At 42.3% G+C, this 15,779-nt stretch overlaps 1 protein-coding gene and 1 long non-coding RNA gene across 2 annotated transcripts in view; both read right to left on the bottom strand.

The window, feature by feature from the left end:
* Positions 1 to 3,798: 3,798 nt before the first annotated feature.
* Positions 3,799 to 15,779, bottom strand: part of chrm3a (cholinergic receptor, muscarinic 3a) — a 306,968-nt gene continuing 294,987 nt past the window's right edge. Inside the window, exon 3 of the mRNA XM_034185380.1 lies at positions 3,799 to 7,320. Coding sequence (XP_034041271.1) covers positions 5,382 to 7,301 — 1,920 coding nt within the window. The 5' untranslated portion in view covers positions 7,302 to 7,320 and the 3' untranslated portion in view covers positions 3,799 to 5,381. The remainder of the gene's footprint in view (positions 7,321 to 15,779) is intronic.
* Positions 4,113 to 14,523, bottom strand: LOC117523767. Its single transcript, XR_004564612.1, has 3 exons — positions 14,513 to 14,523; positions 8,316 to 8,320; positions 4,113 to 4,646 (listed from the first exon to the last, which is right to left on the bottom strand). It is a non-coding gene; the product is annotated as an uncharacterized LOC117523767 (long non-coding RNA).

Below are 15,779 nucleotides of genomic sequence, written 5' to 3'. Positions count from 1 at the left end.
CCAGCCCCCATCGACATGCTCACACCCCGCTGGAACAACCAGATCATTTCCAACGTGAAGGCTTTGTTGATCTGGGACCTCGTCTGACTTTCACAAAAAGGCAGAAGACGTGGACATCAGCACTTTTCCGACACATTCCACCGTTACAGGAGTTTTTTTCATGGAAAAAGAAGCAGAGGGACGCGCCACAAAACCACCTCGGTGTTGGTCTCACAGGACGGCTTAAAGGTGGATTTCAGACGGCTGTCGGTTGCTTTTCAGTCGTGTGATTATCCGATTGTGATTGTGCATGAGCTGGACCTGCCCCAACATGTCCTGGAAGGCTTCATCACGGTGTTGCTTTGCGCCGAGCGGCTGCACTGCGACATGCGGTGGAGCAGCTTCTCTTTCCATGACAAAAACTCCTGTAACAGTTAAATGTGCCGTTCATTTTTAAACTGGACGCTGTCTTGATCCGGTATGTCATCTGACTAGCACAGGAATTGTGAAAAGACGTGGACATCAGCACTTTTCTGGCACATTCCACCATTACAGGAGTTTTTTTCATGGAAAGAAAAGCGGAGGGACGCGCCATGGAGCCGTTCATTACGCAGGACAAAACCACCTCGGTGTCGGTCTCTCAGGACAGCTGTCAGGTGGATTTCAGATGGATTCCGGTTGCTTTCCAGTCGTGTGAATATCCGATTGTGATTGTGCATGAGCTGGACCTGCCAGAACATGTCCCGTGAGGCTTCATCACAGCGTTGCTTTGCGCCGAGCGGCTGCACTGCGACGTGCAGAACTCCTCCGCACGTCTGTTTTAATGTTCCGGAAAAGTGCTGATGTCCACGTCTTTTCACAATTCCTGTGCTAGTCAGATGACATACCGGATCAAGACAGCGTCCAGCCGCTCGGCGCAAAGCAACGCCATGATGAAGCCTTCCAGGACATGTTGGGGCAGGTCCAGCTCATGCACAATCACAATCGGATAATCACACGACTGAAAAGCAACCGACAGCCGTCTGACCAACACTGAGGTGGTTTTGTGCCACGCCCCTCCGCTTCTTTTTTCATGAAAAAACTCCTGTAATGGTGGAATGTGTCGATAAAGTGCTGATGTCCACATCTTCTGCCTTTTTGTGAAAGTCAGACGAGGTCCCGGATCAACAAAGCTTTCACGTTGGAAATGATCTGGTTGTTCCAGCGGGGTGTCAGCCTGTCAATGGGGGCTGGGAGCGCGCCTTAAAGGGGCAGTAACACCCCGTAATCTGTTTAATCCCCATAAAATCGTCCCTGAAAGCCATATTAATTTTTCGAACGGTGTCCACCTGGAGGTCTCTCACAGTTTCTGGAAAAAAATTGATGCAGCAAAGATCCAAATCGTTCAGACATTTATTCGCAATAAAAAATAGACGAGAGGGGTGGACCACACCTCACTCCAAGCCTGCTCACAGGCGAATGAAGGAACCGACAGACATGAAAAAACTCACGCATGCGCACGAGGGTTCAAGCTTCTCTGACGCAATCACACGTGATTCAAATCCATATGGTTTTTAAAAAAATAATAAGGTCGGATACTTTTCTAACAGACCTCCTACTCACTTAAAAACATGGTTGCACCCATTTCTTTATTATGCTACTACTGTAATACTTTTTTACAATCATGACAGTTACAAAAGTGGTTGCAACACACACCAACACAGACAATTTGAATGGAGTGTATAATTTGACAATGAGACTAAATTCTTCATCTAAAATCAGATGACTGTTGTGGCTGTGTGTGTGAGACAGTACTTACCAAACACAACACTTTAGTGAGAAATTCTACTTAAACCTACAGTGTCTAGGGTTCTAGCATCATCTAGTTCAGCTTGGAACTCTGGCAAGGATGGTTACATTCCTCCCCTCTCCTCCTTTCTGTTCTCTATCTCTGCTCCGACCTTCAAACTCCCAGCTTCACCAGACTGTGAATTCTTCAAATTAAGATTTGGATTAACCATGGAATTGATCAGCTTGTATCTCTACGCTATTGACACCCTTTTTTTTTCAACAAGGAAATCAGGGTTGGGGGACCCTGTGTGCCCTGATGGAACCTACCCAGCAGGCAATGCTCTTGACGCCTGAGACAATGGAGTGTGACATGTGTTCCACTCTTTGTGGAAGACATTGAGGATTTATTTCTATTTGCTTTTATGGTGGGAGGTTTGGTGCCGATTGGTTTGTGCGCTGCCCTGACCCACAGGAATATTAGCAAGATGGCTGCTTCCAGAATCTTGTCCCCTCATCTGTCCATCATGATTAATGAGTTGGACAATGCTGTGTAATCTCAAAATGTGTGAACTCTTGAACACAAACGCAAAACGGATACCATCTCGGAGCATATGGCTGCATTGCAAAGGAATGTGATGCTGAGGACCGGCGACTATTCTTTATAAATTTGGACTCTGGACAGTCAGAAGTGCAGTAAATGGAATTCTGTATCTCTCTGCCTAACATCAACATGACAACCTTATCTGCTCCTTAAGGCCAAATGCCCCACTCTTCCCCCAGAAGAATCTACAGCCTTGGTGAAGGGATTCGGCTCCCCCTTCTAATTTATCTCCCCCCCTCCATCCTGCTGCTGCCTAGCAATGTCAGACTTTACACACACAGAGACAGAAACTGACAGAAACTTAACTCATCTGTACACGATGCATGTCTGCCTCCCTCCATCCCTATTACCCCCCGTGTCTCTCCACTCCCCTCACCCTAACTTCCTCCCTGCCACCTCGAAGGCAGTGCAGTTTTTACTGCGGCAGCCTTCAACTCCCCAAGCTGGGTGGTGTGGGCCCCTCCTGCTGCAGCCTTCACCCACTTTACCTCAATTCGGATGATGGACTGTTTCAAGTTTAGTGCACATAAACGATGTCAAATGTATATGTGTCGTCTTTAATTCTGATGTGTGCCATTATTATGGTAACTAAGTCCCTTCGGCTGCTCCCTTGTTTGCACTTGGGGTCGCCACAGCAAATCCAAGGTGGATTTGCATGTTGAATTAGCACAGGTTTTACGCCGGATGGCCTTCCTGACGCAACTCCACATTACATGGAGAAATGTGGCAGGGGTGGGATTTGAACCCGGAACCTTCTGCACTGAAACCAAGCGCATTAACCACTTGGCCACCTTATGGTAATAATACAAATAATAATTGTGGATAAATTGCTATATCTTGTCTGAGGTAATTGGAGTGTAAAGTGTAAGTTTCGTTGTTGTTGCACTCGTGTAATGACAATGACAATAGATTTCATCTCATCTCTAGTGGGGAGGTTGCAGATTGCATCATTAAATGGCATTAAATTGCCTTTTTAAAAAGGCAAGAAATACTTTCCAATATGCAGGTCTGCTGTAAAGTAATTTAAAAAAATTTAAACAAATAAATCACAACCACGATTTGTGACACAAAAAAATACAAAGTTTTGTCTTTATTGACTTAAAATGAGTATGATTGGCATACTTGAAATGTAAAACATCTGTGTTCACCATTTTTGGTAGCACAGTATCAACATTTACTTATAAAAATCTAATATTTTGAACATACAGACCCTGGGGCACATTGTGTTAGAAGTAGACAAAAATATCCACTGATGACATTGAGAAAAAAAAAAAGTTGTGCATAAATGCCATAAGTCATACCAGTTTATGTGACAACTGCATCAACCTGATTCCTCTGATCATTCTTCGTTCTCCAGTATGATTGCTGTCATTTAACATGTTATTCTTTGTCTCATACATATTTCAAATCCAGTCAAGTTTATCTGGGCACAAATCTTAAAAAAAAACTGCTGGAATAATGTGGAGATCAGATAAGAAACACTGAATTATGAATCAAATATAAATACATTGTTCGTGTTTTACTTTGATGTTGAATTTTGTCAGCCTACATTTTGTAGAAAATGTGAAAGAATATCTACTCAAATATTTCAATTACTCCCTTTTATAAATTGTGACAAAAAGGTAGTTTTCGTATTATGACTGAAAATTAAATGGTATATTTAAATTTATGCATATTAAATACATATGCACTCCTAATACAGCAATACAGGATAATTCAGTATATGGAACAGGGTCAAAAATCAGATTTATTCATTTATTTATTTTGCACTAGTGTAATTTAATTTATTATTGTATTTTCTTTTAACCAATGAATATCATTTTAATACCAATATGGGAAATGCTTTGACAGATCAAATGCCTGCAACAATGGTGTAAGTCTTTACAAAATCACTAGAGGCTGCTGTTGTGCCACTAAATGAAAGATGGGTTGACTCATTTTGTACAAATTTAAGAGAGGTCGTGTAAAAATCAAAACATACAACTTTATAAATGGTCATCTTTGTGTGTGTGTGTGTGTGTGTGTGTGTGTGTATAATCATTGTGTATCAAGTCAGAAATATCCAAATGTACACAAACAGAACATCATCATCATCACTGTCGTTATTGTACAATCGTCACTGACATGAAACCTCAAGTACATAAAACACAACCAAATGTGCACTTATTTTCTCCACCATAGAATCACAACGATCACATTGAACACAACAGCAGTTCACTGACCGCGGTGCTGCACGAAATATTCACAACTCACTTTGTCAGAAAGGATCTTTTTTGTTTTGTTTTGTTTTTTCAGACTGGCTCAAAATTTCAGGAATATTTTAGAAGTAGCACAAAAAAAAAAACAACAAAAAAAAAAACATCTGTGTTTACGGAAAGCGAGGAAACAATTTAAGGATGTTCTGTATTCCGTCATACGCATGAAAGCTATAATCCACACAAGAAGGCGATGTACACAAGTTGAAGAATAAAATGAAATAAAACAAAAACATGCCAGTCACCAAGGCAAGTCAACTTGAGGAAGACGCCTCTTGGACACAAAGTCATTTTCGTCAAGGTTTTCAGTGAGATATTACAGGTACCTACGTAGTTTTGTTTGAAATGCTAAACCACTCTGGACTTGTCAGATCTTGCTACAAATGATGAGATACTTGAGTCAGAGACCCAAAGATGAATATCTTTTTCCCTCTTGTGTCAACTGCACTTCGATAATTCTCCTGTGCTGCATTTTAAAGCCCTTTTCTGTGAAGTTCCACTGGGTTCATTTCGCTCAGCTGCACTTGCGTAAAATGGTAGATTTGGTCGAGGACGCGGGGCGAAGCTTTCAACCGTGTACCTCATCTTACACGATGCCTCATGCGGACATACGGCACTGCACATACACAGACACAAACGTACACCTCGACACCAGCATGTGGCTGCAGAGATGTGGAATTGCACATTTAGGATTTCTATGCGACAAAACCAGAAACCAAAACACTTCCTGCTTCCTATGCGAAACTGCTTCATAAGTCGTCCAGACGCGTTATCGTTTACGTGGACTCTCTGGGAATCCTCCTATGGAAGACCACCGACTGCCTCTGCTGAAACTGCTGCTTCCTCCTTTTCTTCTTGTCCCAGTGGCACAGCAGGATCATCTTAAATGTTGTGCGGAAGGTCTTGTTGCACAGGGCGTAGCACATGGGGTTGACCGTGCTGTTGACGTAGCACAGCCAGTAGCCCACCGCCCAAAGGGTGTCTGGGATACAAACTTTACAGAAGGCGTTGACCAGCACCATGATGTTGTAAGGTGTCCACGTGATTATGAAAGCCAAGAGGATGGCGCTGAGAGTCTGAGCTGCCTTCTTCTCCTTCACGAGGGACATACGCTTCCTCTTGGTGATCTGCGTCCGAGCTCGGGCTGCGAAACGCTTTGCCATAGCCGCCTCTTTGAAGGACAGCGGGACTGTGGGGGATTTGGTTGTTGTGCTGGTGGTCGTGGCATTGGTGGCAGTGGAAGTGGTTGGTGCAGGACCATACAAAGAGCCTGTGTTGGAGGTAGGCTGCATGGTATGAAGGGACTGAGTCTTGCGTGAGCTGAAGCGTTGGTGGTAGGTATTTTCGGAATTGTTCGCCCCATCGGGAGTCGTGTTGGCTGTGGTGTTGGTGGTGATTGTTGAGAGGCTGTCTCTGTTATTCTCCTCTCCCCTGAGGGGGTCCGTCTCCGAGGCTTCATCCAGATCCTCACAGGAGGTGAGCTGGGAGTTGACCGCAGCGTTTATTCCAGGTAGGTTAAGAACAATGGAGAAAATAGCGTGACTCTTTGGAATTACCTCTGCCCCCCCACAGTCCTCATCTTCCGATGAGGCAGAGTGTTCCGCCGAGACGACAGCGTCGTTGTTGTTCCAGCTGTCACTGCTGCTCTGGTCTGGATCGCCCTCTCCTTGGTGGCTACTCCCGGGTCTCCAGGAACGTATCCCAGGCCAGCAGTGCAAGCGCCCCATCAGCTGCTGGCATGTGCTTTTTCTCTGTGACAACTTAGTCAGCTCATAGCTACTGCAGCTTCTCGAACTCCCTGTTTGGTGGACAAAATGGGCTCTCTCCCCTCCACCACTCCTACCTCTTCCTCTTCCACCTACCACTCCACGACTCCCCAATCCCTGCAACCCAGCTAACTCTTTAGAACGGTTCTCTGTCTCTTTGTAAATCCGCCAGTAGAGAACACTCATTATTGTGACAGGCAGGTAGAAAGCAGCCATTGCTGTGCAGAAGGTTGTAATCGGCTCCTCTTTAAGGAACTGAATGTAGCACTCATCGGAGGGTACTGTCCTTTTACCCTCAAAATACTGCCACAGCAGAATTGCAGGGGCCCACAGAATGAGAGACACAAACCAAGCTAGGCCAATCATGATGGCAGCCCGCTTTGTGGTCCGTTTGGCACGGTAGGTAAGAGGTCTGGTTATTGAAAAGTACCGGTCAAAGCTGATGACCAGAAGGTTCATAACTGATGCATTGCTGGCTACATAGTCTATAGCTAGCCAAAGGTCACATGCCCAGTTTCCCAGAGCCCAATAACCCATCACAAGATAAGTTGTATATAGGTTCATTGAGATGATCCCAATGATGAGGTCAGCCACAGCCAAGCTCAGAAGGAAGTAGTTATTGACAGTCTTTAGTTGGCGATTTACCTTGAAGGATACCACTACAAGAACATTGCCAATGATGGTGATCAGTGACAATGTGCCTGTTAGCAAGACAATAAGGACAACCTGCCAGACGGGGTGCCCCACCAAAGGATCATGGGCTGCAGTTTTGTTTCCATTCGGGGAGGAGGAACTATTATGCAGGGGGTTTTCCTGATACAGCAAGGGGGCTCCTGGTTGGACAGCATCGGATGGTGGGTAGTTGTCCGCCCCTGGTGGAGAAGTAATGGCAGTCAAGAAGAGGCTAGGTTCTGTGCTGTTGGAGTTCATTGTTGAGTCCTGGCATATTCTGAAGAGAGAAAGAAACAGACATGACAATGCAATTTATGATATCACCAGTAGATGATGCTAAAAGCCTACTAAAAGCTTGAGGAAAGGAAACGTCATTTATCTTTTCTTTTAAACTTGAACTCACTTGTAAAGAAGGTCCATGCACACAGTAAACCTTTTTTTTTTTTTTTAATTCTTTTATTTTTGCACTGAAAAAATGACTGCAGTTCCAACATCCGGCATGGCACAGAGACGTATTTGTCCCGTCCGCTTTCCCAGTCTGTGAAGGTGACATGTTTGGTAATGATTGCCAGAATCCATGTTGCTCATCTTGTTCATGCTTATTAAGATGACAAGCCAAATGGAAAACAGCAGGTATTTTTCTGCATTACTGCAGCCAGGCTGAAATATTATGTCCAGATATAGACACAACGTCCTTTGTTCTAGATGTGAATCATCATGCTGTCTGTGTGTGGGGGACCTCTGAGGAAGAGGAATCGCTGTTTGTGCTCAGGCTAAGACAACAAAAAGAAAATATATATATATTTTTGACTTTAAGATGCTACGTTTTTATCTTAGCATTTATTTTTTCACATTAAAGGCACAGAAGAGATAAAAGCAGCGAAAAGTTGAAAATGAGGCCAGTAGGAAGTGGGTCAATGATATCATCCTTAAGTTACTTTTCAGAAGCAGGTTTTCCACAAAACTCACTGAATTATGGTCAATCCCACTTTATGTGAACTTGAAGTTTTCAAAACTACAGATATGTATTTATTCATTCATGGGTTTGGTTTGATTTTGTCTTCTTGTTTCCTTGTACTGTTGTGCTGTTACATTTGATACATTTAGAATAGAACAGAATGTCTTTTATTGTCATACAAAATGTACATTGAAACTGGAGAGAGTGTCTCTTTTTCAGTGTAAACGGATAAAGTGGGGAAAAGCATAAATAGTTATAAGTATAAAATCCTACAGCACAGTGCAATGAAAATCTCTATGTGCTACATTTACAACTCTGACTGCTGTGGTTGAGTTACCAGTTTTCATTTAGGTTTTCTTTTTTAAAGGAAAAGTACTACTATGGTGTGCAGAGTATAAACCCTTTTCTACAATATAGTGCAAAAGTCTTAAAATTTGTGTGTTTCTGAATTAATATGATTATCTCTGGTTGTTTTTCCAATAATATGCCAAAAAATAAAAATTTTGCAATGTGGATTTTGTATAGTGTATAATCTATTCATTAAACATGGACAAAGTGAACATGGTTAAAGTGTGCTGCTGTGGATATTCTTAATAATAATAATAATAATAATAATAATAATAATACTAATAACAATAATAACAAACTTACAAAATGGACTGCATTTATATACCACTTTTCCATCTGCATCAGACGCTCAAAGTGCTTTACAATAATGCCTCACATTCACCCCAATGTCAGGGTGCTGCCATACAAGGTGCTCACTACACAACCAGGAGCAACTTGGGGATTAAGGACCTTGCCCAAGGGCCCTTAGTGATTTTCCGGTCAGACTGGGATTTGAACCAAGGATCCTCTGGTCTCAAGCCCACCGCTTAACCACTAGACCATCACCTCCCCTTTTCCGTAAAATTTATATAATCTCTGTACAGGTTAAGACGAGATAAGGTCTGCTGGCTATGGTTAAGAAGAATTAAGAAGAAGAAGTAGTAGAAGAAGTAGAAGAAGAAGAAGAATCGCTAAACACTGATAAGGATGACAGGAGTTAAAGTCAGCTGGGTCACAACAGAGAGAAAACACTGGCAAAGCGTAATGGTGAAACAGAGAAAATGGCTCTGTGAGAGCTAATAGCAGCATTTATGGATTTCTGTTTGTTGTCTGATTGGGGATCACTTCACAATGGAAATGCAAACAATAAACAAGAAATCACGCTGTTTTTGTCAAAGCGCTTTGTGATAATTGGATAAGTTGAAGAAGCAGCATTTTGGAACGCAGCATGACCTTCCCGTTCAGTGTTTCTGCTGTGCAATCATTGTGTTGCAAACAACAAAGAGATGCTTGACAGTAAACTAAACCTTGAATGTCAGCAGACCAGTTTTCGGTGAAAAAACAAAAACAAGTAGAAATGCTTTGTGTGCACCTTTAATAAATTTTTGCTGCCAACTGATAAAAATAATGTGATTAAAAAGAATGTAGACTTACTGCAATACGTACTTACCAAATCTCATTTAACACAATAAATATCAAACAATGTTGGTATACCAGGTATTTTACACTTTCAGAAGCTATTTTGTCCCATTCAAAACTTTCTTTTAGGTCATATTTTGGTTGTCCTCAAAGATCAAAGTGAAAACTGTTGCATACAGCAATAAAAGTTGGATTAATTGTTGTCTTTTTGACAGGAATCGCAGAAAGTGCAGCATTCATGAGTTAATGCTGTTTTTTAAAGTGCCCATCTGTGTGAGGATAAACAATGACCTGACCCTGCAACATATAAATCCAAGATTTGATTAGATTAACTTTCTTAATGTATTAGTTTTACACAAAGTCTATTTATAATATGGATGAAACCTTAAACTATAAATATATTTTGAGGGAACCTAATAAATTTAAACAAATTAGATCAGAATGAATCACAAATCACATGGTTATTACCGTACTTTTCCACAAAGCCCACATGGTTATTACCTCACTCTTCTACAAAGCTCACTTGGTTATTACTGCACTTTTCCAAAAAAAGTTCACATGGTTATTATCAAACTTGTCCACAAAGCCCCCATGGTTATTACCGCACTTTTCCAAAAAAAAGCTCACATGGTTATTACCGCCCTTTTCCAAAATAAGTTCACATGGTTATTGTCACACTTTTCCACAAAGCCCACATGGTTATTACCTCACTCTTCTACAAAGCCCCCATGGTTATTACCGCACTTTTCCAAAAAAAAGTTCACATGGTTATTATCGCACTTGTCCACAAAGCCCCCATGGTTATTACCGCACTTTTCCAAAAAAGTTCACATGGTTATTACCTCACTCTTCTACAAAGCCCCCATGGTTATTACCGCACTTTTCCAAAAAAGTTCACATGGTTATTACCTCACTCTTCTACAAAGCCCCCATGGTTATTACCGCACTTTTCCAAAAAGGTTCACATGGTTATTACCTCACTCTTCTACAAAGCCCCCATGGTTAGTACCGCACTTTTCCAAAAAAGTTCACATGGTTATTACCTCACTCTTCTACAAAGCCCCCATGGTTAATACCGCACTTTTCCAAAAAAGTTCACATGGTTATTACCTCACTCTTCTACAAAGCCCCCATGGTTATTACCGCACTTTTCCAAAAAAAGTTCACATGGTTATTACCTCACTCTTCTACAAAGCCCCCATGGTTGTCACCGCACTTTTCCAAAAAAGTTCACATGGTTATTACCGCACTTTTCCACAAAGCCCCCATGGTTATTACCGCACTTTTCCACAAAGCCCCCATGGTTATACCGCACTTTTCCACAAAGCCCCCATGGTTATTATCGCACTTTTCCACAAAGCCCCCATGGTTATTACCGCATGGTTATTATCGCACTTTTCCACAAAGCCCCCATATGGTTATTACTGCACTTTTCCATAACACTAACATGTACCTGTTAAAAGCTCAAAACTGCCTTCTGTTAAAGAGCTCAACATGCTTTTCATTGGATTTATGTTGTAGAGGAGAATCAGAAGGCGGTTTCTGCCAACAGAATGGCAGTTCCCTATCACTGCATTTTATACCCGCATGTCCAATGTCACCTATTTTTGCCACATAGATATCATGAAACCGTATGATATCCATGCTTCTTCCATCGCACATGGAGCTGTGTGCATCAAGGAGCTGCATACCTCATGGCCTCATGGAGCCGTTGGCCTCACAGAGCCGTTGGCCTCACGGAGCTGTATGTGTTCCCCTGTACAGCCACTCAATTCACTCAATATTACCCACTGCTCACACCAAGACAGAAAACAACCTGCTTTGTTTATTTAATTTTATCTTAAACTGTAGCCTGGTATCAAATAAGTGAGCAGCTAAATCCACATTGAAGCACAAATGATTTAATTCAAGATGCACTTATGAAATAAAAAAACAAAGGTATCTGTAAAATTACAGTAAAAGGTCCGTCTGCACAAACACGACAAAAGTTAAAGTGAGCCAACTTTTTATGTATGCGTTTGCTGGGTGTTGTCGTCTAACTTGGGCGAATATCTGTCATTTTGGGCAACTGGGCATGAACACCGGGCCTCTGAAAATGCATACCGCCCTCCAAAAGCATGTTATTGTATTAATATTTGTGTTCTATGGATCATGTTGTGCCCAGATGTCACAAAATTTTTAAACCCAAATACATTCTTAATTGCTCACAATGTACTAGAACTACTTTTGCCACAGACTGCACCAGTTTGTAGGTCTGCATTGCGTATCTGATCATTTTTCTTTTTGTGCCACAAACACACGCAACTGAGTGCCAAATATTAGCAATGGGAGCTTGGCTTCAGGTGTATACACTGCACTATCTGATTTATTTTACCTGCATTTACTTATTTTATTTTATTTCAGTCTTAACATCTTGGCACAGTCACAAGAACAGTCCTCCATTTGTGCCCACAGGATTGAGCTTCCTTTGAATTAACCAAGTAAACTACAGTCCCAGTGCATTGTCTTTGTTTTTGATACAGACACAGACAACAAAGAATGTCTGCACAATATGCAACACAAATTAAAACCAACATAAAGTAGATCTGAAACAACAACACCTTTAGAAGAAACCATTTTTAAAAAACTGAGAACAAGGTCTTCTTTGAAAGTTTCATGAAGCAGATTCTGTTGAGGATGCAGAAGCAATGAGTTGTTGCTAAACAGCGCTAAGCATCATTTAATTGGCTTACGAGGGTAAGCCAATTAATTAATCTTCGCTCTCAGACTGCAGGCTTACTTGTGGTTCCTGGGGTTTGTAAGAGTAGAATGGGAGGCAGAGCCTTCAGCTTTCAGGCTCCTCTCCTGTGGAACCAGCTCCCAATTCAGATCAGGGAGACAGACACCCTCTCTACTTTTAAGATTAGGCTTAAAACTTTCCTTTTTGCTAAAGCTTATAGTTAGGGCTGGATCAGGTGACCCTGAACCATCCCTTAGTTATGCTGCTATAGACGTAGACTGCTGGGGGGTTCCCATGATGCACTGTTTCTTTCTCTTTTTGCTCTGTATGCACCACTCTGCATTTAATCATTAGTGATCGATCTCTGCTCCCCTCCACAGCATGTCTTTTTCTTGGTTCTCTCCCTCAGCCCCAACCAGTCCCAGCAGAAGACTGCCCCTCCCTGAGCCTGGTTCTGCTGGAGGTTTCTTCCTGTTAAAAGGGAGTTTTTCCTTCCCACTGTAGCCAAGTGCTTGCTCACAGGGGGTCGTTTTGACCGTTGGGGTTTTACATAATTATTGTATGGCCTTGCCTTACAATATAAAGCGCCTTGGGGCAACTGTTTGTTGTGATTTGGCGCTATATAAAAAAATTGATTGAATTGATTGATTGAAATCACTTTTTTAATCTGCTACCTTGAGCTGCTGTAAACACAAACGAGACAAGGAGAAATTTCAAAGATAAGGCAATAAAATAATCCAGTATCCTGCAGAAAAGCAAAATGAAGAGCTCAGTGAGCATCTTTGAGAAAAGGGTCAGAATAGACATTTACAGGACGTGCATGTCTATAAATACGTAAATATGCAAGGATATAGATTTGTGTTTAGGGAATCAGAGGTATACATGAAATAATTCAAGCATGCTCTCAAATGCAATGATTATCTCACAAAAATGTACAGCTGCAGTCTGTTGGGACAGCAGCGTGCTTTTCCTATTGTTTACATTCCCCTAAAATTTGATTGATGAATCCATTTCAGATGAAAACTGCATGCAGCAGATGATAACATCTTTTTTTTTAAATCAACAAGGGTGGGCTAACTTTGACGACCATCTACACTTTCAGCAGAGCCATTACTGGGTTTTTTTTCTTGCTCAGTCTCTCCACATTCTGTCTGTTATCATACTCTCTAATGCCCGTGCATATAGCCAAGATTGTTTCAGGTACACAGAGAGAATGGTAATCATTTATTGGCTTGCAATTAAACCAGCAAGGTAGATTTACATTGCCTGGTTTCAAGGATCCATCCAAATGGTTCAGTGACACACTCGCGCGCACGGCCGCATTAGGCTCCTATATTTCAGTAAATGATTTATGGTCGAAATGTGATGGGCAGATTGCATCCAGTTAAAGCCCTGGTCACACGGCACTGACGAAGGACAACAAAGCCCAAACGAAACAAGAAATCTGGGTTTATGTTGACTTTTGGAGACATAGTTTAACCTTTGCTCAGCTTCGTTCTTGCAGCTGGCACCTCATCAGAATCTTCAACCTGTTGAAAAATTTGAATGAATACCACCAATAACCTCAAATCATCCGCATTTCGTTCTGCTTTCATTGTTGATGGTTTCTAATCGTTTGCTTACGGCCCCTTCACACATAGTGCGAAGTTTGGACGACGTTTGGACGAAACGGTGAAACAGCACGAAACAGTTTGAAACGTCACGCACGAAACATCGCGTCGACAGGCAGCCGCGCACAAACCTGGTGCGAGAGTTCATGCACGCGCTGGTGTGCGTCGAGCAGGAACAGTGCCAGGTGCACCACATGGCGCCACTTATGTGAAGAAATGAAAATCAGCTGGTACGTGTGGAACCACATCACATTGCTTATGTGGAATAAATAATAAAATAAAAACCAGCCAGTACCTGTGGGACTACATCACGCAGCTTATGTGGAATAATAATAAAGAAAAAAACACACCACCCGGGACGCAAACTTATGCCTTTCAAAACCTCTGATCTGCAGTCAGATTTTACCACTGAGCTACAGAGCTGTTCTTTGAAAGCTGCAGGAAGCTGCCTCATATCAGGAAGGACATGGAAGTATTACAAAAAAATTAAAATCCTACACCATATAAAAACACCACATTTATCAAGCGAGCAATGCGAATATTATCCATCTGTTCCTCTGGTGATGACCCATGGTCACAGACATACAGTCATGAAATGACATGAATGAGAGGCAGTGTGCTCTGATCAAGTCCACATGTACTGGTCAGGTGCGTTCTGCCCGACACGCGTCTTGTCGATGGCGCACCACAGCACAGACACTGCATCATGTGGAACAGAGCTCACGTAACGTGATGTCACGTCAGATCGCCCGCCTGCATGTTCTGATCTGACAGTCTGTTTCAACCTGGGGGGCTGTCAGTGTCCGCTCTGTGCGTGCGCTCGCTTGCTGCAGCTTGTTGCCACCACGGTGATGTATGTTTTTATTTATGTCCACATAAGTACAGCAATCAGACACATGTGCCTCACAGTGGACAGTTGTTTGTCCATGACTGTCCAAACACAGTAGATGTTGTCCACTTGGAATATCCAGAATGACAGATCACCACAGCTGCTTCCGTCGGAAGCTACGCCTCCCGTGAGTGGAGCGCACACACCCACGTGTCAGTGTGTGTGTGTTTGCAAAGTCACACTCGTGGGGAACTTAGACAAATTTCACAGCAGTATGACAGTGATTGTCTGCAGTCTGCTGTCGTGCCAAGACTGGGACTGGCTACAGATTTTCTAAGTGCCATGCGAGCGGTGTTAGATGTACATGCGTGTCACCTGGAATTTGGCCGACACCTGCCGCGAGAGCAGGTGTCAGGTGTCAGGTGCTTATCTGCACAAACAGTTGTAGCAACAGGTGTATGAGGCATTTGAGGTAGGGACGATTTTACACATTTTGCACATGATTCCTGCATCATATGCATTAAGTGTGCACTTCGTGCAAACTTCGCACTATGTGTGAAGGGGCCCTTAGTTTATGTAAGCGCAGTTTTTCATTTGACTTTCGTCTAACGTCGTTCAGCCTCCCCATTCTGGCTTATTGAACAAACGCAAAGATATCTGAATAAATCAATAACTAAACCTTCGACAAGCTGAATGAAACATCCTTGTATCTCTCAAATTTCAAATTTCAAATTTATTAATTTATATAGCGTCAATTCACGATAAAATCATCTCAAAGCGCTTCACACAAAAAACAATTAAAAATTTAAAACACACACACAAAAAAACGACCATAAAAGAAAGACAACCATAAAAGAATACAAGAATAAAAACACTTCATAATACTAATGATAAAACAGAGAAAACAAATGAGTCTTTAAACGTGACTTAAAAATCTCCCAGTATCCGACTGCCGAATGTGTGCTGGGAGATCATTCCACAGAGCTGGGGCACGGTAGGAGAAAGCTCTGTGACCGGCAGACTTTTTATTCACCCTGGGAACACACAGAAGTCCTGCACCCTGAGAAGGGCCCGAGCTGGTACATAAGGGCTTACCAGGTCAGCCAGATAGGGAGGTGCAAGTCCATGAATGATTTTATAAACTAATAACAGT

This window comes from Thalassophryne amazonica, chromosome 13, assembly GCF_902500255.1.
Source record: "Thalassophryne amazonica chromosome 13, fThaAma1.1, whole genome shotgun sequence".
Classification (NCBI taxonomy): domain Eukaryota; kingdom Metazoa; phylum Chordata; class Actinopteri; order Batrachoidiformes; family Batrachoididae; genus Thalassophryne; species Thalassophryne amazonica.
The sequence above is the reverse complement of the archived record's forward strand: the minus strand, read 5'-3'. Positions and strand labels throughout refer to the sequence as shown.